Source organism: Aedes aegypti, chromosome 2 (assembly GCF_002204515.2).
Source record: "Aedes aegypti strain LVP_AGWG chromosome 2, AaegL5.0 Primary Assembly, whole genome shotgun sequence".
Classification (NCBI taxonomy): Eukaryota; Metazoa; Arthropoda; class Insecta; order Diptera; family Culicidae; genus Aedes; species Aedes aegypti.
In genome coordinates, this window is record NC_035108.1 from 444,663,604 (window position 1) to 444,691,507 (window position 27,904).

General features: G+C 39.7%; 1 protein-coding gene across 1 annotated transcript; it reads left to right on the forward strand.

Annotated features, from left to right (window-relative positions):
- The first annotated feature begins 1,326 nt into the window (after positions 1-1,326).
- On the forward strand, positions 1,327-26,946 carry LOC5565837 (basic salivary proline-rich protein 4). Its single transcript, XM_001650165.2, has 2 exons — positions 1,327-1,582; positions 24,763-26,946. Exon 2 carries the CDS (start codon positions 25,285-25,287, stop codon positions 26,656-26,658), a length of 1,374 nt encoding a protein of 457 aa, XP_001650215.1. The 5' UTR covers positions 1,327-1,582; positions 24,763-25,284; the 3' UTR covers positions 26,659-26,946.
- Positions 26,947-27,904: the final 958 nt, after the last annotated feature.

Below are 27,904 nucleotides of genomic sequence, written 5' to 3' on the forward strand. Positions count from 1 at the left end.
ATGTCCAACTCTGAGTGTAACTGACATATTTACGCTTTTGCTATCGAAGTAAGCTAATTCTACACAATTATGATATAACAAACATTTAAGTGCCTGCATGGTCATATTGAATTGCATAACACGAGTTTTTTGAAATACCTTTCAGTCTCTTCGGTACGTGCCCACAAATTCTTACTAAATGCCATATAATGTCACGTAACTTATCAGTGTCTTGTCTTCAAACATACCTCCATTGAGAATCAACAAAACTGTGTGATGACTTTGGCTAAGTAATAATATTATTAGAATGGTGTTTGATTACGAATATGATTTTTTTTAACCATAGTTCACCTAACATTGTGATATTCTTGTCAAACAATACAGTTAACTCTCCATAACTTGATTGAAGGGACCATCGAATTTGGGAGGTATTGACTTGTAGAACACAAAACCAGTGCAAATGCGATCCAAGGGATCATCGAGGTAGGCATGGAAACCAACTTGTACTATAGTTCTCTAACTCGATATCGTTATATAATGGAGAATTAAAACACCAGAAATATCGTTCAAATTCTCGTTAGCGCTTGGGGAAAAACACCTATGTTCGATCCATCACTAGTTTTCAACCAATTCATACGATTTTGGATATTATATCCAAAAAAGCACTGAATTCTTGTAGGTCGGAAATTAGTTGTTTTTCCCCTACGAGCAGATGGGCAATACGTTAGACTACTCCATGCCTGACCCGGTTCACTCACAGCATCTCGGTGAGTCACACATAGAGTCGAAAAGCAAACAGAAAACTGATGCTGGGAGGGATTGTTTTTCCTCGTTTCGTCACATCTACGCTATGAGTGAGTAGGTATGTGTCATCCTGGCTACTTGATAAAGTTGGAGGATTTAGTCCATAGGAACTTATCAGATAATAACTGCTCAAGGGACTGTCTTTATCAGAGTAACCACAGGCAGGAACTACAAATCCAACTGCGAAAGCTTCCTACGGCGCATTTAGAGGAAACCACGAAAATCAGATGATGTTGCGTTTCCTCTCACATGTCACTGTTGACAGTGTATGTACATTACATTCCCAGCGTCAGGTGTGGGTTCTTCTCGAAAGATGGCGCATTTTTGCGCGCCGACTGCTAGAATGTATTTGTGATGCAACGCAATGGTTCTCCTGTTGCACCTTTCCAAGCACGTACCTACCTGCTTCACCCGGCCTACTTACTTATCTATCGGTTGCCAACGACGACGACGACGACGACCACGAAAGAAACCAACAACGATGATGAAGAGCCCGGTGTGCAAACGGAAAGTCTATACCAAACAACCAACGGCTGCTTGGATTGCACAGCAGTCAGTTGTCGGTTGGCTTTCGTCGCGCGAAAGTGTTTTTATCTTTCTAACTGAACGGGAATTTTGATCCTTTCGTGGATACAGCGGAATAAGGCGCACTCAGTCGTTACTATTTGTCGAGAAGGGTAAAAAGACACGTGGTTTCTTATTTTCGATCCATTTTCAACAATTTAGATCGAACTAGATAGATTACAGGCGGCTAATATTGATACAGAACATAAATCATCGAGATCATCGTACTGTTCCGGTGAGTATCGTGTTAATGTAGCAGTTGTGATAAGAGATGTAAAGTGTGATAAAAGGAAGGTATCAGATAATGGATTAATCCATTTATCTTTCAGTGGAATGGAATATGGTGTATGTAGTAATGTAGAAACTGCTTCAATGTGATGTTTCTATTTTGACAATCATTGTGTGATGTGCTGTGTGATAAGAAAGATTGTGTTAATGGAACGATAGAAAATTAGTAATAAAAACAGTTTTTGTGTCTACGTCACAATAAATGGATAATACTGATTTCAGCTTACAAACAGAACTTTATAAAGGACAGTAGAAAGATCTGAGTAGAACTCATAGTGTTTATCAAAAATCAAATATTTGGGAATTTTCTCAATAAATAACATAATTCAGATTGTTTGAAGCTAATATCAGTAGTAGCAACGTAGCTTTCTACCAAAGGTTTTATGAGAAATTTAATGAAGTTTTATCTTAAACTTTAATTCACTGTCAGGGTATCTACACTAGTATGAGTCAATTTCACTTTGATTACATACAAAACAGAGTGACTTATAATCGTAACAACGTTCACCAATAATAAACTGTTTACTAGAGTGGTTCAAAAAATCGTTTTTGCTCCACACCGCTCATTCGATTCTAGATCAAATTCTGAGTGTCCTCCAAAAAATTGAGCTCATTTGGATGAAAACTGAGATTGCACAAGCCCTTCAAAGTTAATATGGGAATTACTATGGGAAAAGCAAGCAAATCATTCTATCGGTCATAGTGTTTGCCCATGTGTTCTTGGAGATTAGAACTACGTTCATACTGTGAGATACAATAATCAGCTACAACTTTGCCGAAGTCCGTTTTTAAATTGGACGCCCCTGTAATTAGTTATTGATTTTTGAATGAGTTGCAAAACTTTGGCTATAATTATTGGACTGTTCTGCAGGCATCACTGGATATATGCAATAAAACATAGTAGCCATGATTTGTGCGTACTATCTTTCGCGCCAGGTGCAGCAATGTTGCCTGTTCAGAAGTTAAATGAGCACTGCTGAAGAATTTGTGACAGGATATAAATCAATAATTAATTACTGAGGCGTCCGATTTGAAAACGGTCTTCGGAAAAGTTGTAGCTGGTGAATGCATCTCACAGTATCAACGTAGCTCTAATCCCCAAGAGCACATGGGCAAACACTATGACCGATTGAATGATTTGCTTGCTTTTCCCATAGTAATTCCCATATAAACTCAGAAGGGCTTGTGCAGTCTCAGTTTTCATCCAAATGAGCTCAAATTTTGGGAGGACACTCAGAATTTGATCTAGAATCGAATGAGCGGTGTGGAGCAAAAACAATTATTTGAACCACTCTACTGTTTACTGTACATAAAATTTACACAAAAAGTAATGTTTTCCCTTTTTAGATTGGGGCAATGGGGTAGCTGTCGATTGAAAAGTTAAATGACAGTTGAGTCATATATTTTGATGTGTGTAGAAGGTAACGACATTTTAAATGGGATTGAAATAATGTTTAACTAATCATTTTAAATTATTCATTTTGCTACGATTTTCTTCATTGTGTCAGTATGATTCATATGATTTACTATCTCGATTCTAATGATTAGGTCAAAATAGACAGCATGTTGTTTCAAAACAGTCATGAATAGATAAATTTACGGTGTACTGTTTGCTATACTATGAGTCTATATTAACCCCTCTACCGGCAGCTTCATTTTTTAACGCAAAATAAATATTCAAATCGTTATAACTTTTTTGCTTCTCAATATTTTTGCACCATTTTTTCACAACTTGTCAAAAAACTCTATTTTTAGAATCTGTGTCGATATTGACAACTGGTCATCTGGTTCCGAAGATATTCTGAAATTCCTTGGGGAACCGACGCGTAACCATAACCCCTCTTTAATTTCTCCGGCTACAGAATATTCATCGTATACCGATATTCACTTTTCGGAACAATACATTAATGAGAGTATGTTATGAAAAAATGAAGCAATTTGGTGCAGCCGTCTTGGAATAATGAGCATTTAGGTTTCAGATATCTCCAAGAATTCTTAATTGATTTGTATGATTTTTTCAGAGAAGCTCCTTATTACCTGGCATTATATTGTCCACATTTTATTATTTTGTTAAATAGACCAAAAACAAAATGGCCGCCAAAGACATTTTGTATGGAGAATGTCGGTCCCCCAAGGAACATGGAAATATCTTCAAAACCAGATCACCAATAATTAATACCAATACGGATTCTTAAACTATAAAAGTTGTGAAGAGAACTTGTGCAGCGTAGTGCAAACATATTGAAAAACAAAAAAGTTATAAAGATTCGAATATTTATTTTGAGGTGAAAAATAAAGTTGCCGGTAGAAGGGTTAATATACACGGAAAAAATAACCATTCAATTTTGCAAAAAAAGTAAGATATTAAACCAGGCTTGTGATACGTAATTGATTACGTTTTTTTGATATGTGTAAAGTAAATCGCTTGAGAAATAATAAATATAAGTTTGAACAGTATTGCTTACATGCTATCTTTTTACTCTATTGAACTTGAAATCGATTTTTTTTGTTCAATGATGTTTTGTCTAATTTTAAAGTTTCGATCTCATAATTTTTATCAGAAATTTTTCAAGGCACGACATTGATAGTGAGAATATATACTATTTAGAATAGTGTTTTTTCAAACAATCAAATATTTTTATATATTTCTCTTTATTTGTAGGGTATTTTCAATGCTATCTGTGACAATTTTGTTTGATAGAATAAGCTCTTACACTGAAAAATTTTTATTAAAAAAAAATCTTATCTGGCCAGCACAGACCTCACTTTTTGGTTTTGTTGAAGCATAATAAGCAAAATATTTCTTCAAAATCTTTAATCGTGGTGAGTTGGAGAACATCCCAAGTAACCACTAACCCGCTAATTCGCCTTTTTTGTCTTATAGGGCTTTTATACGGCCAGTATAGAGCAAGGTTGGGAAAAAATCTGAAATTCACTCTACAGTAGCCAAACAAAGCCAATCACAGTCAGCGAAGCCAGTGAAACTCGCGCCCATCGCTGCTGTAGGCAAAAAGCCTTGAAAATAGCAAAAAACCCGTTGCTAAGGGCAACCCAAAATTACTTTAGAAAAGTGTTCTATTTCCCGCATTTAGAGCCTTCAATGACACTAACGATTTAGAAAATTCATTCACTCAACGTAGGCTACTTGATGAGATTCACGTTTTTGATCTACTGTACTGGGAAGAGCCACGTGATTTTCGCGAAATTCAAGCCTACTACTATTACCATTCCCAGCACTGGTTTAGAGTATATTATGTGTATAATACCAGTAGAAGCATAAGCCGTAGAACGCCAATGTCGCGACTGTTCATGTGACCACCATCTAGTTTGCCACGCTCTGACAACTTGAGTACCGAGTCTATAAGTCTCAAATAAATTGTATCTACCAAAATAAAACATTCTCTACAACATGGCACTTAACAAGCAATAAAAAACTTCATAAGTAAGTAATAATAAAATAGTTTTATTTTGTGATAAAAGTGCCACTAGCGTTCTACTACTTATATTTCTATTATAATACCACTACATTAGCACACAGGACGCATGGCGAATTTAAGTGCAATTTGATTACTTGGGATTGTATCTAAGTTATTTCACATGAATTGTTCTTGGAAATTGTATTTGACTGCGCAGAGAACATATAACGACATTAAAAAAAATCACATGTTTCACTATCCACATAAAACAAAGTTACGGAATCATAACTTTCCAGGTATTTTCGTCGTTTTCATTTCCTTTGGTAAGAAAAACGATTTTTGATTTAAGCATATTTTAACGTCAATGTAAGGACTTGTTATAAACCATTTTATAATATGCTACAGTTGAAATCATTTTTTTTCGTTTTTATTCAAATTTCATATACTTAAATTTATAATTCCCAAAATAGTGAGTGAAAGTCTGATCATTAATCGTATAGGCACTGATAAATGATTTTTATTTAACGAATTTCTTTATGAACTAGCATAAATTTCGTATAACAATGTGGCTCAGAAATAACGCGATTTGTGCGGAACTGATTGGAGGTGTTTCTAAGAAATGTAATGCCATCAACAAATAGATAGTGGAATAAATCGCTCTAAATTCAAAACCAGCTTTTCGTTTGCATTTTTTTCGGAAAAAACATCGTGAGTGCTCTTCAAAGAATATAAGATTGCGATTCTAATGACACTTTGATTTGAAATTTTGGTCGATCCAATGCTGAGGAAGTTAGATATGATTTTTCAGTGTTGTTTTTAAAAATGTCACAACTTTAAGTAAAAATTTAGTATACAAAATTGAAAAAAATGTTTTTTGGAAAAATACATACGAAGTAAGAATAACTCTTCGCCTTTCGGAAGCGGGTTAGAGAGTTTCAATTGGACATGTAATCACATATATATGGACAGAGCACTTTTGTATGTTTTTTTAGGGGGTAAACCCAAACTTTTGCACGGGAGTGTTTGATGCAATTTCAAAAGAACATTATTGAATGCTAGTGGGCCCTGATTACGTTGTATTGCCACCCAGTAGTCCGCAATAAAAACTAAATACAAAGTAGCAGCTTTATTTACACTCGGGTTTTCATAGTTTCCCGGTGGTTTCCATAAACTTTTTATTCCCACTAACACGTGGAACTATTGAACAAACAACTATTGACAAACAAAACGGAGTAATAATTATTCATATCTGTTTACCCGTTTTCAAGCCAACTCGTGACATATAACACCATTGCATTTTTATAAAATTAGGATCAGAAATATGCCCTATCAACAACTGACAGTGGAATGTACGATTGTGAGCAGTTTATCAACACCTATTCACTCAATAGAAGGATTTTGATCATATGCCAAACGGCTATCATGCCAAATGGCGATTATGCCAAACGACCGTTATGTTAAACAGCTATTATCTCAAACGGCAAACGGCAGTACGCCATATGGATTTTCTATCTTTATTAACGAGATTTTTAGCCTTGAGCTACCCAACTAACATTTAGTGCAAATGTAAACATTCTCTAGGCCCTCTTTATACGGCTTTATGCTGAGTAAAGGCGCTGTACATACGAACGAAAGCTTCTATGCGATCCTTTTACCATCAAATCTGGCGAATCTACTCAGCTACTTTTAAGCTGTGTTGGCAGCTTTTATTCATACCGATCATTGCTCTATCTCGACAGTTATACGACAAGTAGCTATGTAACATCTTCGAAAGGCGCTTTCTCAACCATTTCGCAACTGTTGAATAATTATTATACAGCTTCGCTGTATTATCAATTAAATATTATTTTCAAGCTGTTTCACAGCTTCCGGAATTCATATCATAAGTATCTGAATTTAATGTTCCCAACGTTACCTGCCACCGCTTGGAATCGAACTCACGATCTCTGCATCCACAAGTCTCGACGCTGTCCTTGTTGCCACCACAGTCTATATCTAAAGGCACTTCATCAGGCTGTAAAAGGATGCGAAACGTCAAACGCAATGTTTACATCCAACAAGCTGAGTAAATGCGCCACAAGTTGTTGTTTTACAGCATACTGCTGTATGCTCGCTGCATTACTAACGATAAAGCGCTTCTTAAATATATATTGAGCAGCATAACAAATCATATTGTATAGAAGCAGCCGGATTGATGATGGCGAGTCTTATTCCACATCATTAGGTTGCTATCTTTTACGGTGTTGAGTTACAGCTTAGTGAAAGCAGCAAAAGCGATAACTGATGAAATTTATTCAGCTAAGATTTGTAGCTGCAAAACGTTTGCGTTACAGCTGTATTAACGCTAATCGTTCTAGTTTTGACAGCTTTCATTTTTGCTGCGTTCGCTGCTTCAATTCAACTGTTATACAGCACAAAGCAAATAATATTGGCTTATAGCGCTAAAATTGTTAGTTGGGTAGTTCATCTCGGGACCAACGGCTTTACTTCCCTTCATAAGTGACTCGGGGATCTCGGGGATGGGATTCGATCCCAAGTCCTCGGCGTGAGAGGCAAGTGTTCTAACCACCATACCAGGTCCGTCCCCTGCCATATGGCATTATGCCAAATGGGGTGGACTCAGATTCAGCAATACCAAATTTGCTAGACAGATAATAATAAATCTATGATAATGCTTTTGACACGTGTGGTTATGAAACACTCAACAAATATCTTTTTCAGTAGCATCAACTGTTATTTAGCTACTAATGTTGCTTAAAATGCGCAAAGAATTGTAGCAGTTAACGCGTTGCTATTCAACAAGACCAAGCTGGGGGTCGTGGATTCGAATCCTGCCGGTCGAGGATAATTTTATTCTCAATTTTCCAAGGCATTGTAATATAATTACAAAAATAGTCCAACCGGGCGATATTCAAAACTGAAAAGGCAATAGAAGACTCTTTTTCAGTGGTAGTAAAAAGGAAATCCTGAAGCAAAGAAAGTACCTAAAAACAAAAAGTTATCTATTCACATTACGCTTGATTTCTAATCACTACTTATTTGATCCAGTTTCCTAATTGCTGGTAATTTAACTTTTTCATTATTTTCCATACGTTTTGACAGTTCTCGACTACCATTCCTCCATGCGTTTGTGTTGGAAATTTGAGAAATTTGAGAATCCAGCGTAGCGCGATCAGTGAGTGGAATCAGTGGAATACAAACATCAGTGTCGCCGCTCGGCGGCCAGTGAGAGAAACTGCATGTTCGAAAGGTTGTTGTCTGTACTTTTTGCCGCTGGCGCCAACTGTTCGCGGTTATGAACGAAATAAACAGTCGTTACCCTATTACAAAAAAAGGCACTTAGGCTAATATGTGTGCCTCATAAATTAACTTATTTTATGTTGATCGAAAAGTAGCTGAGATATTAGCAAAAATTATTTTCTTTTTCGGCGTTATGGGTACCGTAAACTTATACACGACGACTTGAACGACAGTTTTATTGGTTTTAAGCGCTCTTTATTTATTTATTTATTTTTTTCGTCAAGCATAGGTAGACTACATACAATAATTACAATACTTTCTTACATGCTATGGATTACTTCTATTGTTCTTTAGCTGTGTTTTAAGCTGCTCTTTGGACATAGTAATGCCAATGAATTCGCAATGTACATTATACTGACGCATCATACAATTTGTTGGTCCGTTTTGAGCATAATGCGTTCTGCATGATTTTTCTGAAAATAATTTTCTTGTTCTTAAATGCCGAGAGGGTGTGTAGAAGTTTAGTTGAGAAAGAAGTGCAGTAGAGTCTACACGGTTCGAAATAATGTTGTTTATAAAGAGAATCATTGCGAATTCCCGGCGTTGCTTAAGTGTTTCCAAGTTGATGAGCATGCAGCGTGCTTCATACGACGGAAGTGGCAGTACAGTCCAATTCAATTTCCGAAGGGCGTATAAAAGGAATTGCTTCTGTACTGATTCTATGCGTTCTTCGTGTACGACATGATACGGGTTCCATACTAGGTGACAGTATTCCAAAATTGGTCTTACATATGTAGTATACAATAGTTTAATAGTATATGGGTCTTGAAAATTGTTGCTGAACCTCTTAATGAAGCCAAGCATGCTGTTTGCTTTGTTTATTATGGAATTATAATGTTCTACAAAAGTGAGTTTAGAGTCTAGGATTACGCCCAAATCCCTTACAATTTTACACTTCTGCACTACTTGATTTCCTAAAAATACTTCAATTGGTGGTGTTACATATTTTCGATTAAATGCTATTGAATTACATTTTTTGATATTGAGCTGAAGTAAACTTTTTTGGCACCAAGTGAAGAATAAGTTAATGTCATTCTGGAATTCTTCTGCTTCGCTAGAATTACTTACTTCCATGAAGAGCTTCATGTCGTCTGCATATATAAGAAATTTTATTTTTCTAAGTAAAAAGGAAATGTCGTTTACATACAAAATAAAAAGAAGTGGGCCTAAATGAGAACCTTGGGGTACTCCAGAGGTTACAGAAATGGGTGCTGATAATTTATTTTGAAAGCGCACAATTTGTTTCCTATGTGATAGATATGACTGGATCCAACTCAAGAGTCCTGGCTCCATTCCTATTTTTTGCAATTTGAAGATTAATAATGGTATGTCGATTCGGTCAAATGCCTTACTGAAGTCAGTGTAGAGGGCTTCTACGTGCTTGCCATTGTCCATTGCGTTGAGAATAAAAGATACAAATTCTAGCAGATTGGAAGATGTTGAGCGGCCTTTAAAAAAGCCATGCTGCATACAAGTAATTTGGTTTTTTACTTGCTGGAAAATTTTGTCGTTTAGGAGAGATTCAAAGAGTTTGGGAATACATGAGATAATGGCAATTCCGCGATAGTTCCGTATGTCAGATTTTGTACCTGATTTGAAAACAGGCACCAAATATGAGGATTTCCAAGCTACTGGGAATTTTCCATTATTTAGAGACATGTTGAAAAGGCGTTCTAAGGGAAGGGGAAGTTCTTCTGAGAGATTTTTGAAGAACATGGGTGCAATGCCATCCGGTCCTGCTCCCTTAGTTGCGTCCAGGTTTTTTAGTGCCGATAAGATTTCTTGTTGTGATAGTTTTTCAATAGATATACTATTAGAAATTTCTGGGAAAAAAGAAAAGAAACTGCGGTCGCGGCCTTCTTCGGAGTAGGTGGTATACACTTCTTGGAAGAAATCTGCAAAGAGGTTGCAGATATCGGAAGAGTTTTCACCTACGTTTCCGTCAAAATGCATTCGCGAAGGGAAATTGCTACTTTTTAATTATGTGTTTACATAATTAAAAAAGTTTTTAGGACATGATTTGACTTCGGATTCGACCTTACGATTATATTCTTCATGTGCGGAGTTAATGGCAGAGTTGAGTTGGTTACATATGTCATGATAATTTTGTAAGTTGGTGGCAGTATTTTCTTTTTTGTATAATTTATGCGCTTTCTGTTTCTTGTTCTTTAGGTTTTTCAGATGTGGGCTAAACCACACCGGTAATTTGTTATTTTGTATACGTCTTTTTCTTCTTGTTGGCACAGTTTCATTAATTATTTGTTGAATAATTGAATGGAACTTGTCTACTTCGGTGTCGACATTCCCTTCAATACTTATTATATGTTGCCAATTAATTGTACATAGTCTACGTTTGGCTTCGTTGTAATTTGCTTTATTGTATTCCGGCACTTCCTCGTACTCCCAGTCGCTGGGGAGAGAAGTTTTATGTATGAAGATTGAGTATTCAATTGCAGTGTGAAATACTTCATTTTTCCATAGAGGTGATAATGATGTATACACACAGAAATCTTCAGTGCAATTTGTAAATAAGAGGTCCAAGTAAGAATTTTGCTGGTTTTTTACGTGATTAATTTGATTTAGGCCAAAATATGATGTTTTGTCGAATAAAAATTGTAAAGTACTGTCTTCGCCTACGGCTGGGAGTAAAAGTAATTCATTTTCATTGTCTGCAATAAAGTCGGCATTGCGTTGGTTGAAGTCGCCATAAATATGCAGTTTTACTTCAGGTTCCATATTTGAAATAATAGTTTCGACAACTTTGAAAAATAATTCAAAAGAATGTTTGTTAGCGTGTTTAGGTGGAAAATACACGGATGAAAAAATATGCGTTTCCCCATTAATTAGAGCTTTAGCCCAAACATTTTCGAATTCTTTGTGTTTGAAAGTTTCAATTTCTTCAGAAGTAAAGTCTGCATTGATGGCTATGAGAACTCCACCACCGGACTTCTTATTACAGTGTTGCAAATTTCGGTCGTGCCGAAATACATTAAAATTGTTTCTAAAAATTTCTTCGCTTCTTACGCTTTCGTCCCAGCTAGTTTCAGTTCCAAGAATTACATTGAAAGAAGAAGATAAAAGTTTTTGTTGAATTTCCTTCATTTTGGCTGAGCTTTTCATGCGATTGAAATTTTGGCAATATACCAGAATTTCAGTCGCATTCTGTTGAGAAGACGAAGAAATTTTTGGATTATTTGTGATACTTACATTACTATGTTTTTTTTTTTTTTTTTTTTTTCATGCAACTAGGAGTTTAAAAATCTTTATAGACTGGCCTGTACATGTTCATGCTCATGCCAGTGTAATTTTTGGCGCGGTGTGGGATCCACTTAGTGCCTTCCCCACTAAAAACACTCTCCTAGGTTTAGTACCATCACCATCACCCTCCGGAACTACCTTTCGGTATTACTTCGAAGGGGAGGACAACGTGCTGAGCGCACCACTTCAATTTGTTATTCTACATGCTGAGCCCTTCGGCTCCTGAGCCCTTCGGCTCCTGAGCCCTTCGGCTCCTGAGCCCTTCGGCTCCTGAGCCCTTCGGCTCCTGAGCCCTTCGGCTCCTGAGCCCTTCGGCTCCTGAGCCCTTCGGCTCCTGAGCCCTTCGGCTCCTGAGCCCTTCGGCTCCTGAGCCCTTCGGCTCCTGAGCCCTTCGGCTCCTGAGCCCTTTGGCTCCTGAGCCCTTCGACTCCTGTTAGCAGTTTTAAAACCGTTCAACGACGTGCCTCATGCTGAGCCCTTCGGCTCCACTCGTTAGTAATTTGTTAATACCTATTTTCGCCCATTGGCGACCCGTCAATTTGTTAGTACCTACATGCAACATTCTGAGCCCTTCGGCTCCAGTTTGTGCACCACTCTGAGCTCATACAAAGCCCGCACTCGTACGGTTACGGCGACCATCTCCTTTCCATAGTTCAGCTGGTAAGATGCCGAGGTCGGTCCAACGATTCCGGTTGAGCATAACTTCCGGTTCGTAGGCGCCCCGACTATTCAATACCAGCGTTCCGACGTATTCTACTCGACCAGTCCCCGACGGTGGACCTTATCTACACCGACGGAGAGTTCCCCGGCGGTGGAATTTCTCCCGACACCGATTCTTCTACTTCTACGATACGAGCCGACCGGAGGGGTGCCGAAGTCAGTCCAGCGATTCCGGTGGAGCCTAGCTTCCGGTTCACTGGTGCCCCGACGACCCTCAACCGTCGCTATGACACGTCTACTCAACTAGTCCCCGGCGGTGAACCTAGCCTACACCGACGAAGAATTCCCCGGCGATGGAAGTTCTTCCGATACCGATTCTTCTTCTGCTGCTGCTACTGCTGCTCTTCAATTTTTTACGGGCCGACCGGTAGGGTGCCGGAGTCAGTCCAGCGATTCCGGTGGAGGCTAACTTCCGGTTCACTGGTGCTCCTACGACCCGGGACCGGTGCTACGTCGCGTCTACTCAGCTAGTCCCCGGCGGTGGATCTAGCCTACTCCGGCGGAGAGTTCCCCGGCAAAGGAATATCTCCCGGAACCGAGCAGTATCACTTTCCCTTCGTCCGCTCTTTTAGAGTGTCGAAAACAGTCCGGCGCCCTTCTTCGTTCGGCAGGGCTGCCTACGTCATCTGACGCTGCTCCTCTCGCCATGTCCGCTGTAGTGTTGACATAATCTGAACAACAGATCGGTTCACCGCGTTCCACTTATCTTCATTACTACACATCTTTAGGACGATATTTTCCACGTTCACGTCGTCTCCGACGATGGCAGTCATTTCGCTTCGCTGCTGTGCAAACCGTGGGCAAGTAAAGACTACGTGCTCTGGTGTTTCTTCTATGTCTCGGCATTCAGGGCACAACGGTGACCTTGCGTGGCCGAACCTGTGCAAGTACTGCTTAAAGCAGCCATGACCAGACAGGAATTGCGTCAGTTGAAAATTAATCTCGCCGTGCGCTCTAGTGGTCCATATCGACACGTTCGGAATCAGTCGGTAAGTCCACCTGCCCTTCTCTGCGTTGTTCCATTGCTGCTGCCATTTACTAAGCGTGTTGGCTCTCGCTCTGTTCCGGCCTCTCCCTGTGGCTCGATCCCTGTAGCACTCGCTATCCTCCTCCAGTAGAAGGCAGATAGGAATCATTCCGGCTATTACGTGCACGGCGTGCGATGATATCGTTCGATACGCACTCGCTACACGCATTGCCATCAGCCTAAACGTACGGTTCAACTGGGCACGATTTCGTCCTGTCTTCAGTGCCGCCGACCACGCTGGAGCTGCATACCGGATGATCGACATTGACACGCTCGCCAGTAGCCTCCTCTTGCTACTGGTAATCGCAGAATTGTTAGGCATAATTCGGGATAAGGCCGATATCACCTTTGTCGCCTTATTGCAGACGTAGTCGACGTGACTGTTGAAATTCAAACGGTCGTCCAACATCACGCCCAGGTGTTTCACTTCTCGCTTCGAGTTTATGATGCACTCACCGACCATGATGCTCACATTTTGTACTGCCTTCCGGTTACTGATCATAACCAATTCAGTCTTTTGATGGGCCAACGCTAGCTTCTTCTCTCGCATCCAATTTTCCACGGCATCTATCGCCTCCGTTGCCAGTACCTCCACCTCTTCCCGTGATTCGCCGATCACTACAAGCACTACATCGTCCGCAAAACCGACAATCTTGACTCCTCTGGGCAGGTTCAGCTTCAGCACTTCATCGTACATGACATTCCAAAGGGTGGGACCCAAGATGGATCCCTGTGGAACGCCCGCCGTAACCAACAGATTTCTGATCCCGGCATCTGTTTCATATATCAGTGTCCGGTTCTGAAAATAGCTTTTCAGAATCTGACATAGATACTTAGGCACCCTCAACCTGTGCAACGAGTCGGCAATTGCTACCCAGCTGGCGCTGTTGAAAGCGTTTTTAACGTCAAGAGTGACAACCGCACAATATCGGTTTCCTCTCCTCTGCTGCTTCTGTGCCGTCTCCATGGTTTCCACTACCATTCGGATGGCATCTATCGTAGATCTACCTTTCCGGAATCCATACTGCATGTTCGATAGACCGTTCTCGTTCTCCGTATACTTCGTAAGCCTGTTAAGAATCACTCTCTCCAACAGTTTTCCGACAGTATCCAACAAGCATATCGGCCTATATGCAGAAGGATCGCCGGGCGGCTTACCTGGCTTTGGTAGCAGCACCAGCTTTTGTCGCTTCCAAATGTCGGGAAAGTTTCCGTCCTCCATACATTTTTGCAGTGTAGTCCTGAACATGTCTGGATTCTCCTGGATTGCCGTTTTAAGGGCCAAGTTTGGAATCACGTCCGGACCCGGTGCCTTCTTCACTGGTAAGGCTTTCGATACCACGACCAGTTCCTCGTTCGTTACACGGGTCTCTTCGTCGTGTACATCCTGTTCATCGTACGGTGTAGGTGGCCAGACCGTAGGCCAACGACCTGCCATTCAGTGTGGCTGTTTACCACGTCGGTTGCTTCTGGTGGTAGTTTAGCTCCAGTGACACGGGCATCCTTGTGTCTCTTGAGACCACCTGGTCTGACATCTCCAGGCGATGCCCTTGGCCTCTTCGGTGTGAAGAAGGGCGTGGACTGCACCCCTGGGGGGATACTTCTCGCCGCGTTGACCTCCCTCGTAGCTGTGTCGGCTTCTGCCCTTCGCATTTCCGCTGCGCGACATGCCTCTAAGGCAGTTTTAACCGCTAACAACTCCTTCTCCCCTGCTTCTGCTCTCTGCACTACGTTTTTCCACTCCTTTACAGCTGAACCAAGAGCGCCTTGGAGCTTAATCACCAACGCCTTGATGTCTTTGTGCACGTTACTTATCTTATCCACATACTCGTGCAGCTCGTCCACCAACTTTTTCGCTGTCTCTACCCTCGGTGGTTGTGGTGGTTTCGTCCACACGCTATACTGCTGCTGACCCTGCTGCTGAGCCTGCTGCTCGTTCGTGGGCTGCTTTTGCACCTGCTGGGTTTGCGGCGGCGGTGTCCTCACCAATCCACTCTTGACAAACGGATTTGTCACTTCTTCCTCAACTTCAATTACGCTTACTTCCATTCTTCAGGGTCCCCCCTCCGAGCCGCTATCTCCATCCGCCGTACGTAGTCGCCTTCACGATCCCATGGTTATCTGTACCTGCAAGCAACTATACCTGCAAGCATTGAGGCCATGCGAGGGTTGACACGGACCCTTATGGGGGCCGGGTACAGTGCCAGATCGGCGTAGATCGGGAATGTTCCATCCGAACCTACGTACTCATCAGAACTGATGGACAGATTTCGAACGTATCCGGAGGCCTGCCAAAGTTTTAACGGGACGGTTTTAACGGAAAGTTTTTACTATGTGCGTCAGGTAGCGTGTGTAGGGTGGATGTTGTGGAGACGTCAGTGATGTCTGCTTCCAAGGAATGCGTCTTTATTTTCGATAAAGAGTATAGATTCACAGCCGTTTCAAAATTTTGGTTGAATTTTTGCTGTTTTTGGTACAAGTTTTGGAAAAAGTCATAATCTTCTTCTATATAAATAAAAACGGTGTTTGTATGTCACGAAATGACTTAAAAACGAGTTAACGGATTAACCTGATTCTTTCTCTGTTGCATTAGTCAAGGGTTCCGACGTGTTTGTTTGAGGAAAAAGTTTGTGATTAGTCTCCGCAATAGTTGAAAAAAAAAACGGGAGAAAACTAATCTGTCAGTTTGTATGGGAGTTTTCATAGCGTCTTTCAACAGCCTACTTGATGGCAAGACAAAGTTGGCCGGGACCACTAGTTTTAACTAAAAATTGAGTACACAATTGTTAAAACACAACGATTGAACTCCCTACAAAACAGAATTACAGTCAATTTTACCAAACACAATATTGAAGGGCCCATCGAGTTGAGACAGATCCTGCTACTTAGTGTTGGCTTAGTGTTCTTATGAGCACAACCACAGTTTTTAACTGAGAGCCTTCTTTGCCGATTCACCATTTTACATGTGTCGTGTGGCATCTCTTCATTATTTGGCAAAATACATTCGTAACAGTACATTTAACGTGAAAATAGTGAAAACACATGCACCTACGTGACTCATTTTGCACAGTATTCGAAAATATTTAATTTCATCCCCGATTGTCAACTTTTATTTCGCTATTCAAATTGATTGAACTTGGGGGAGGAGATTTTATTTTTTTATAGAACATCGCGTTTGAAAGGTATCGACTTACAGAGGAATCAAAGTATACCAGAATAAAGGAACAGCGCATTCCTTCGAGCTATGGAAAATATCAAGGAAGGAAGAACTGATTTTAATGCTACGTTCAGACTAGAGTCTCAATTGAATGATGTTAAGTCAGACTGGACCGGAGGAAAACGCACTACAATCATTAAAAATACCGTTTTGATTCATATTAGGGACAGCTTCATGTCACACGAAATGTTCCAATTTTTGCTGTTTAAAAGTTCTTACTTTCAAGTGTCATTTTTCATAGATATCTATAATGCTCAACTACCTTAGACGCCCCTTTAGTGGTTTGACGATTTCAATTAATGATTTGACTTTTCTTTTTGTGGTTTTCATGAGCTGTCTGGAATTCGAATCAATCAAGCGCCCGGAACAAGAATAAAAAAAATCATTTAGCAGCACCATAATCTTCAACCATCATCCGAAATTTAATTGTTTAAAAGGCTAGATAACATGCAGGAATCATATAGAATCATTTGTTTTATATGCCTTCTGATGAGTTATACTTCTCTGAGGCCTTAAGATCCGTAATATGGATCAAAACGGTAACCTATTTTTGCATTATATACAGATAAGCTATTCGATGGAACTTCTGTATCAAATTTGCAAAGGATAGATGATAATTGAAGGATGGATTATCAACTGGTGAGCTAGTTACATGCTTGTCATAACACAAATTTGTATCGTGGCATTGTTACATTTATTTAATCGTTGAATTATGGATAGTTCGTCACTGTAAGTGTCGGCAAGCTCTTATTTCTATAAGGAATTCTGTTTCTTATATAAAAAAGTTGACTCGTACAGGTACGTCCACGTCTAGGTCTATTATTTTATTTATTTATCACAATTAATAAAAAAAACCTTCGAACAGTTTGAAATTAAAAATGTAAACGTACTGATAGTTAACTTTTCAAGTTGAGGCTACATAAATCGCATCACTTACCAAGATAAATCCTGATCATATAGCTTTAGAACCCACGCACCAACAAAATTCCATCCTCGATCTCTAGTAGCTATGAACGTCACATTAACATTTCTTTCGTTCCTTGATGACCGCAAGGACGTGGCCGGCGCCATTATAGACATTACTAAGTTTGGAGTATTCTACTCGCAAGCTGCATCTTGGTTCCCTGAACAATTTTGATTATTGCGGTCCATCACGGAGTAGCAACTACTAATTGTACGGTCGTCAGTGCTTATGCTTTTACAATCAGAAATAGCATTGATTTGATTTTCAATATTTTCTATTGTGTGATGAATAATAAGCTCTACGATATTCAACACAACAATAAACAAATTTCTAGTCGCCCAACTAAATTAACATACTACTGTTGGAGATTATTATTTTTTCTCGTTAGCAAATTAACTGCCCAAAGTTGGTTCATTTTGGTTACTGGAGATGATTTCATCGTCAGCGAGCTCTTCTTTTTGTCCGACAAACCTATTTTTTCTACTTTGTTGACCATCAAAAGTGTTAATTCACTACCAAACAAGCTGCTTACCATACTCATAGTAGATTCCTCTGGCATAGCGTCATACTTGAGCTTAAGTGTCGAGTCCGAGAAGAAAAATCATTCCTCGTGCTTAATTCCGCTGATTGATTGCACTTAGTCGACATGAATTTCACATTCTATCGCTTGAATCGTTCGGAAAGCTTTCCGTAATCGACGCCCCCTTCCGGATCAATTGCGACGATTGACCATCTATCTCTATCATATCGCAGATAATTGCGCTCCCGGTCGCCGCCGCCAGCTTTCAAGCGCAGCACCGGGTTACAGTGGGAAATCACACCGCATTCTATTAAAAGATCTTCTCTCGGCTATCGTGGCTAAAATGCAAATCAGCAACTATTGAAATCACTGCGGCACGGTGTTGCGCATTCCGTTTTTATCAGAAAAAAATCACTAACAAATCTCAGATCGAACATTTATTGATACAAAGGCATTTAATAATAAACGATTTGGCTATGGAGCCAACTCTCCATAATTCGATTTCGAAGGGACCATCGAGAAAAAAGGTCTCGAGTTGCAAAATACAAAACCAGTGCAACTGCGATCCAAGGAAACATGGTTCTCCAACTTGAGATATGAAATATCCAGTGAGGCAGAGTTGACTGTAGTACAATTTGTAAAAATTTGAATTTAGGTTCTCGTGTTTGATTTTTTTTATCATAGGTACTTATACCCAATTCCTCCGTCGTATAAAAAAGTCTAAGTATGCTTCATTTTTGTCAATGTCAGAACATACACTGCTTACACTATTATTAATTATGGCCACCTAGTCACTTTGTCCACATGCAATTGACCCATACTTAATAGTGGGTGACCCGTATTAGAGTGACTACTGTACATTACTATTTTGTTCAAAGTAACTCAAAGTCGTATCACTTGTTAAATCTTGATTCTACATGTTTGTCTTCAAAAATGAAAGCTCACAGTGAAGTGATTAACAAATAGAAGAAGATTTTTATATACGATGTAAGTTGTACGAGCTACAAAGTACACTTTTCGAGATTTTTACTTTAATAAACATATAGCACGTACTACGGAAACGTAAATTTTTCCTTTCTTCAACTCAATTATATAAGAAAACTAGATAGCCATTAGTGTGGAACAAAATTCAGATTCTCGCTCCAGTCCACTTTTTGGATAACATTTTGGTCCCATAACAACTATGCAAAATTTAAACTCGATCGGAGAAACTATATTTTAGCGCCAGCCGTTCAAAGTTTGCATGGGATTTACTATGGGAAAACTTACTTTTACAAAGAAAAATCGCCAGAGGTCTCCCATTGTCCTCTATAAAAATTCTGAGCACAGACCTCGATAGGTATTTTTACGATGAAGAATATTGCCGAAGACCGCGAAACAATCCGACACTTGTGAAAAAAGTTATTCAATGAAAACCTATTGGCAAGGCGACGTTGATTAACACGTAAAGGAATAACAATAATAACAAAATCGGGCAAAGTTTCCGAATAGTCTATGCTTAATAACTTTTTTTACAAGCATCGGATTGCTTTACGGTCTTCGGCAATGTTGTTCATCGTAGAAATACCTATCGAGATCTGAGTTCAGAATTTTTATAGAGGACAATGGGCGATCTCGAGCGATTTTTCTTTGTAAAAGTAAGTTTTTCCATAGTAAATCCCATACAAACTTTGAACGGCTGGCGCTAAAATATAGTTTCTCCGATCGAGCTGAAATTTTGCACAGTTGTTATGGGACCAAAATGCTATCCAAAAAGTGTACTGGAGCGAGAATCTAATTTTTTCATATAACCGTGTCCCAGGCTAATAGCCATAGTGTAGAGTAGACCGATTGAAATATTGAACAGAGAGCATACAAAAAATCTTCAGTTTATGTGGGATTAAAGTTTGGTAGAAGAGCATGTTTATCAAACAAACCACAGAACGAGTAATTGCGGGGATGAACCAGCCTCGGGCTGAATTTCCCCACAACAAACAAGAATCAATCAATCGACGAGCAAGGGTTCAACTGATATGATCAAGTTCTCTTCATGAATCCTTTCTCACAGTTATTAGTGCTAAATTTAAGAAACTCTGAAACAAGACACTGTGGGAATTGATCGTAAATACGAAAAAAGTTAATAAATTTTCGGTAATAATGCTAAAAAAGTAACTTAAGGGAGAACCGTTCCTCACAGATAATCCCGATATGAAAAATTAGTGTTGGACTCTTTGGGAACTCAAACTGAATCCAAAGCAACAGTGAAACTTTTTTTTATCCGTCTAAAGTCCTTCAGATTTGTAGCATCTTTAGCATTCCATTTGTGGTTACCCAGTACGACCTACGTTAAACTTGCAAAGGATTGTGCGTTAGACTGATCAGTTTTTGATTCTTTTGATAGACATGTGATATTAAACTTCGCAAATGCTGATTTAATCTTCCAGCTATCGCTGTTTTATTTTCCTAGAGAGTAATGCTCAATCGAAATCGGACTGAAAAACTCATCAGACAAAGACGGATAGATGTCAGCACAGTTAAGGTTCTGAAGATCTAAAAGTATTATTTTTATAAAAGATACACTCAGAAATAAAAATAGTCACAGAATTACTGAAGTTTATGCATTAATGACTATTTTCTATCTGGCTCTCTTTCATTCTGCTGTGAATTTCTACACTAAATGTCATTTCGCCTGGGTTGAAGCTTAGCGATGCTTCAACCCAGGCGAATTGACAAATAGGAATAAAATTCCCTTCAGAGTGAAAGAGAGGCAGATAGAAAATAGTCATAAATTACTGAAATTTAGTCATTCTGTGACTACCCGTATTTCTGAGTGTACATTCTTAAACAAAGGAGTGCAATTATTGTTTTGTGAAAAAGTTTCCGGTGCGTTGCGTGGAGTGCCCAGGGAAGTCAAGGAAATTTCCATTACGAAAAGATCCTGGATTGAACGGGAATCGAACCCAGACACCTTCAGCATGGCTTTGCTTTGTAGCCGCGGACTTCAACCACTCGGCTAAGGAAGGAGGGGCTTAGGGAACAAGCTTCGACTGTACTTGATTAGTTGCAGTAGTGTGTGCTGGTGTGAAACCTTGATTTTAATTCGACCAATCTATGTAATTTTTCTAGTTAAAAAGCTCAATAATGGTTTGGGAGAACTGCAGGAACAATACCTGGATGGAAAACTCTGAATAATTTGTGAAGTAACATAATAACGACTGCCTGGTTGCATTTATCAGGGATTTAGGAAATCGTGGATAAATTCTTTGCGTTGCGTTGCGTCGTAGTGGAGATTGCATACTGAAAACTGTCATGTTATTTACTTTTTAACTCTTATTTCTACTGCTTATGGAAAACTATTTGGGAAGGAATAGCTATTTGAAAGTCAGAGATGAAAAGACATGTCAATTCCCATTGCCGGCCACGATAATGAGATATGACACCTACTTGAAAAGAGGCCAGCGACTCACAGATGTCATCATAGACGTCAAGTAATTGGATTATGGGAAGGACAATGGTCTAGGATTCACTATAAGCGAGTGATGCGTTCAGTATATGTATAATTAAGTGTGTTTTTGTGAGTGGGTGTAAGTTTACATGCAATGTTTATATCAACGTTGGGAGAGATGCAGCTAAGAAAGTAGAGACATTAACTGCGCGTTTGTCTTCCAGGGAAGGGGCACATGTATTTCCACTTTGTATACTAGCTAATGAGCTTTGGATTAAGCGCCATTACATGCTCTCTGAAACGAGGAGAACAATGCCCCCATCAATATGATACAGAATAGCCCAGATTGCATTGAAAATAAGCAGTTTAATCGGAACAAACTCACCAAATCCGTTCGTGAGATCCAATCTTTTTGTTGAAAAATGGAACGCACATCCATCATAATGAGCTGCATGGATCCAGTAGTAATTCTTCACGACAAAAAATCAGGAAAGCACTATCAGAACTCGCAACCAAAATAGATATGCCTTATCATTTTTTTTTTTTCAGAAACACACTTTCACAACGTTTGCAACCGAAAAAAAAACTATCCGTGTGGTGTAGCACCAGTCCTACCACCAGCACAAGCCCGTTAAGGCTCAAGAATCCATCATTCAATCATCAGCAATCATCAAAATTGAAAAACCAGTTTTTTCGTTCAAATTTCAATCAATACTTATTAAAATCTATCATCGTATTTCAGATAGCAAGTGCAATGCAATGATAGATTTTCTTGAGCATTGCTTCGATTTTGAGCAAAAAAAACTGGTTTTGGAAATTTGTAAATCGATGATGGTTATTTTCCTCTTAATGAACTCAAACTTCGTAAAAACAAAATAATTTTATCACTTTACAAAAGATTTGCTATCAGTCGATTATAATTTCCCGAGAGAGAGGAGACAGCTCGCTGACAACTGGCTTGTTTTCTTGGCTTCTTTGATTTCTTCTTCTCAAGTTTGGGTTGTGCACAATGGTTCGGAGAGTACAAACTGGGTCAAAACCATTCTCACATCCCATGTGTTATCGAAAAGTTCATAAAAAAAAAAAAAAAATCAGAAGCAATTTAAGTCCAATTGACAATATTAAATATTAAAAAATTTTATATGCGAAAGCACATGAAAACAACCTGAATTTTCAATAACATCCAGTTTTAGTTTGGCCAAATTTTGACGGTTTTTCACGCTCTGCCCTTCGAATGTGCGGTTTTCCAGTGATAGTTGATGACAGGTTCCCTTGACTTTTGGGAGCTCGCAATCTAAGCCAGCTGTCTTCTCTCCCTCTCTCTCAGATAATTTCATCAGCTGAATTGCAAATAACTAGAAACCTAAGTAAACGTCATAAAAAGTTCGAATCGCAGCCGCCCGCGTGCACGGCTTGCTGTGATCCCAGAAACCGTGGATAAATTCATGGGAGAATAACTGAGAAAAAAAAAAACAGTGTAAGAACCCCGAGAGGAACTCTTGTAGATCATACAAAAATCCGATTTACAAAACGGTGAACTGAACCTTTGAGACTTTTATTGGAAGAACTTCTGTAAGAATCTTTGTTAGACCTGCCTGAGTAACCCTGCGTAGTTTATCGATGGAATAATTGGATCCTAAAATTTTTAATGAAATCTTGTTTTCATTCAATAACACGAAAGAGCATCTTACTGCAACTAGTTTAACAATTTTCCCCGCTCAAATAACGGCTATATCATGTTGAAACGTTAATTTAAAAATTGGGTCCATAAATGAACTTTGACACTTAAGATCATGTTTGACGTTCGCTTAGTCGACAAAAACACCACAGGGGTTTTAGTTTTAATACTGGGGTTGTTCCTATCTGACATTTCGGAAGGGACACGGAAAACAAAATATACCCAAAATTTGAGTTTAAGCCAAGGGGTGTGACAAAATCTAAAAAAAATGTTTTTTTGGACTCAAACCAACGGAAAACATTACAAAATTGAGTAAACATGTGTTATTGGCCTAAACTTAAGCGTTCGGCACTAAAATTGGGACAGGGCTTTAGGACCCTATTAGTGAATAAAGTTCATCCTAGGAAAATCGTTCATAGTTATTTCTGTGAAAATTACTGGAAGTAGTTTCGTTGGATGTCTTTGAGCGAATCATCTAAGTATCCTTTGAAAAATCTCTGAAGGAATTTTAGGAAAAAAATCCTGGCAGTAATGGTGGCGAGTATTTAGAAGAATTCTCGGAGTGATTCCTGAAGAAGTCCTTAAAATTGTTGCTGGTGAAATCTCTGGATAAAATTACAAGAAGAATTTCTAAAGCTTTTCATTGAGTAATCAGTAAAGAAATTGAAGAGCCTTGGAACCACAAGAGTTTGGCAATATTAGTAACAAAAGTTATTAACAAAACTTAACCATGCAAAATACCCAAGGACTCTGTATCTCAGCCTCTGGTAGTCCGAACTGTTGGGGCTTCTTTTCTCCGAATGTCTTCCCCCAGAACGCCATTTCTCTGAATACCCCGTTTCTCCGAATAGCCCATTTACCTGAAAGGCCTTTGGTATTTATTTTTGTCTTAATTTTATACATTTCAAGATGGCGAACGAACCGGTCGTCAGATATGCAGCCTCCTTTACATATTTCATCGGAGATTCTCCTCAACAAATGTTGGCAATATATCTTTAGGGTTAAACGACCCGGGAAATGTGTGATTCAGGGAACTGACATTCGGAGAAATGGCATTCAATTAAGCGACATGCAGGAAAAGGTAGTTTTGTCTGTAATGAAATTGTTTTATTGCAGTCATTTTTCAAAGATTTTCAAAGGGTTGTTCAAAGACAAAAGTAAGTCATTGATTAATTTAATTTAAAACGGTAAGTTGTATGCAGCAAATTTACGTAACTTCAGAAAGTGACCAACTTTGTCAGACAAACCAACCAGTCATTGAAAAATTTCTTGATAACTTAATTTTAATGACTTTATTACGACAATGCTTCAGGTTATTTGTTGTTCGTCATTCAAATTTCAACCAATTTGGTGTGGAGCAAAAACGTTTTTTTTATCCACCTTAATGTGTATGGTCTAGAAATCCAGAAAAATAATGGACCTCATATTTGAATCTACGATTTTTTTTAGATTTTCCCCATACATGTATATTAGTTAAAGATATCGACTGAAGTGACAAATTTGATGAAATGATTTTAACGATCTGAGGAGCACCGTGTGTACACTATATAATGTTGATAAAAATAATATCTTTCTCATACCTAGCTTTTGTCTGTACTTTCAGATTCCCCACCGTTATTCGGATCATCACCGTCAACGAAGTCGGATCAGTTTTTAGTATCCGCCGTGAAAAGATTATTTTGCCCAGAGGAAAACTATCGATTTTTCATCAAAGTTAAATTCAATCAGTGTCATAAATCAACAGCGAATAATCAAAAGATTCAGTGACCTGCGGGAAGCATATCGTGCGAAGTAATTATTCTAGAAATAATCGTGAAAAAACGGTTGGTCACGAGATCCTATAGGTCGAAGTGACCTTGGTTTGCGGTATAGAGTGTGAATTACGGATCAACACGTCATCTCCACCGGTAGCTAGTCGATTGTGAAAAGAGGGTGAGAAAATATTCAAATAGACTTCGATTGTTACATCGCACCTACGCTTGGTATCGTTCAGTGCGATTTTTCCACCTGTTGGCAGTGGACGTAATTGAAGGGTATTAAACCACATCATTAGTAGAACAATCTGTAGTATGCGACAATCGCAGTAAACTGGTGACGGCCAAAACAACGAACAACGTCAGCAATCATGGGTTACTACGATCGGTGTGTTAAATTACCTAAAAATAAATTAAAAGCATGCGCATTTTGTGTGTTGCTTTGCATGGCCAACTTGATCGACATAAGCGAGGCGCGCAAGGTGGCGACTGGTCGCGTCACAAAGCCAACGGCAAATCGAGGATATGCGAGTGCGGACATTGCTAAGTTGAGTTACACGCCCAATCATGCTGCTGTACCGGCTAAGCCCGCGGCAGCCCCTGCACAACAAACGCCGATAGGTTGGAATGTGCACAACACCAACAATGCGCCTCCACCGTACTCGGCTACAGCAAACCATGGACCACCCCCGCCATACTCTGCTCAACCGAACCCCAATTCGAACAGTAGATTCAACGAACAACCTCCACCATATGCTCAGAACAATCCAGGATTCCCACCGGCTCCCAACTATCAGAACAACCAGGCAGCTTTCGGAGCAGGAGCAGCCGGTGGAGTAGTGGCAGGAAGCGCATATCGTCCCCACGGTCATAACATCTCTTCAGGTGGACTGGGAGGAGGTTTCCAGCCCGTGCCTAACCAAGGCTATCCCGCTCAACCAGCGCAAGGATTCCCAGGATCACCTGTTGCTCAACCTGGTGGCGGTTATCCAGGAGCACCAGTGGCACAACCTGGTGGAGGATTCCCTGGTGGATATCAACCCGCTTATCAACCAGGTAGTTATCCTCAACAACCTGGCTTTCAACCAGCCCCAGGAGGTTTCCAACAGCAACCGGGCACGGTCATTCATCACTATGAACAGCCATCTTCTGGTGGTGGTGGATTAGGTACCGTCCTTGGAGCTGGAGTAGTAGGCCTTGCGGCTGGCGCCGGTGGCGCAGCCATCTACGATGCCCTCAAGCCCAAAGAAGAAGCCAAAGAGGCCCATCCGGAAGCAGCTGCCACCACGACAACAACCACTACAACCCTGGCGCCAATCAACCCTAACGGAGAAGCACAACTGGCACCAATTCCCGCCAATCCCAACGGCGAAACACCTTTGGCTCCGATGCCAGTCGTCCCCCCTAACCCCAATGGTGAAACTCCATTGGCCCCGATGCCTGCCGCAGAAACAACAACCGACCCAGCAGCTACTGATATGACCACAACCGATAATCCCCTAGGATCGGCCCCGTTGGCATCATTCCCCGTTTCCTCCAATACAACAGCCGCCGACACCAGTAGCACTTCGCCGGCGTCAACGGTAGCTGTGGAAGCCCCGAATGCTGCTCTCAACGTCCAGCCGAATCAGGCCGCTCCCGTCGTTCCAACAACGTCATCCCAACACAGTGATTCCGCGGGTGGCCGCGTTCAGCTGTCCATCTTCACACTTCTAGCTCCGGTGATTTGTAGATTTTTGTTCTAGTTTTTAAGGCAGCAAAAGAAAATGTCGATGTAATCCTGGCGATTCCAAACACATACCAAAACGAAACATGAAAATGATTTAGAATCATTCCAACAAACAATCAGGCTGAGTTAGTTACTAATAGTATTTGGAACAACAATTGGTTCACGAGTTTGTTGAGTCGAAGCGCCATTTGAACTTTTTTTTGTATAATTTGAGCCAGACGTTGTGCCTTCTTAGTATGATAGGATCATATTTTGTTGAGATAGATTAAGTTTAACGAATAAACAGAACCACAGTTGATATTTAGCAACACGTGTTCCTTAATTTGTCCGAAGAGTTCTTAGATAACTTGTGTTTAACCTTTGAAAATGCTTAAAGCACGTAGACATAGCTCGGGTTCGGTGGCACGCTTTTACGTTAGTGTTTTCGTCTAGAGTTATGCAATTTCATTGGAAATGTGTTTTGTTGAATATTTTGATTTTATGTTTGCGGTAGAGTTTCTTTTCCATAATCACAAAATAGCGACTAAACTATTTCGAAAGGCACCTACTGCAGTGAAAGGAGTGTTTCAGATCAGTTCTAATGAACGATTTCACTCATTATCAGACAGATTGCTCACCGATGACTGTTGCAATTAACTTCATTATCGCAAAATATTTACTCAGCTAGTGCAATCGGTTTTCCAGTAAGGTGGAATGTGAAACAGATCACCGATGCAGTATGGCTGTTGCGCAGTGGCAGTGACCACGTAAATTGAAATTGTCACTATGATACAACTAACGGCATACAATTTGAAACGTAGCTATTACAAGACAAAGCTTAAAATGCAGCGGACCATGGATTCATTTCAAGGTACGATCTCTTCCTCGATCTTTTGCAATCGCAAGAATTAGAAACTATTTTCCTTGCATACAATCTCTTTTGAGGTAAACTAGCCAAGATCTGAGCTTACTAACTAATCTAAATTATCTAATTAATAGTTTGCTTAACCGAACACAAAAATATAGAGTTTTAGTGTGACACTGCATGTCAGAGCTATTTTCGTTGGAATCGAGAACATTTGAGGCTTTATATTCGAATATTAAAAATTAGTGAGATTTTAGCATTTTTGAAACACTTGCTAACAATATAGTCTACAATCATCATTTGATCAAGTTCATAAGACTTTGTCATTTATCCTTGACAATAGATAATAGAACTTGGATTCGATCTCAATTCTCTTCGCGAATAGCACGTTTACAAATTAGGGCCATTTTTTAAATTA

What these genes read in the sequence shown, in the direction of transcription:
- LOC5565837 (XM_001650165.2), top strand. Translation starts at nt 25,285, where the DNA reads ATGGGTTACTACGATCGGTGTGTTAAATTACCTAAAAATAAATTAAAA.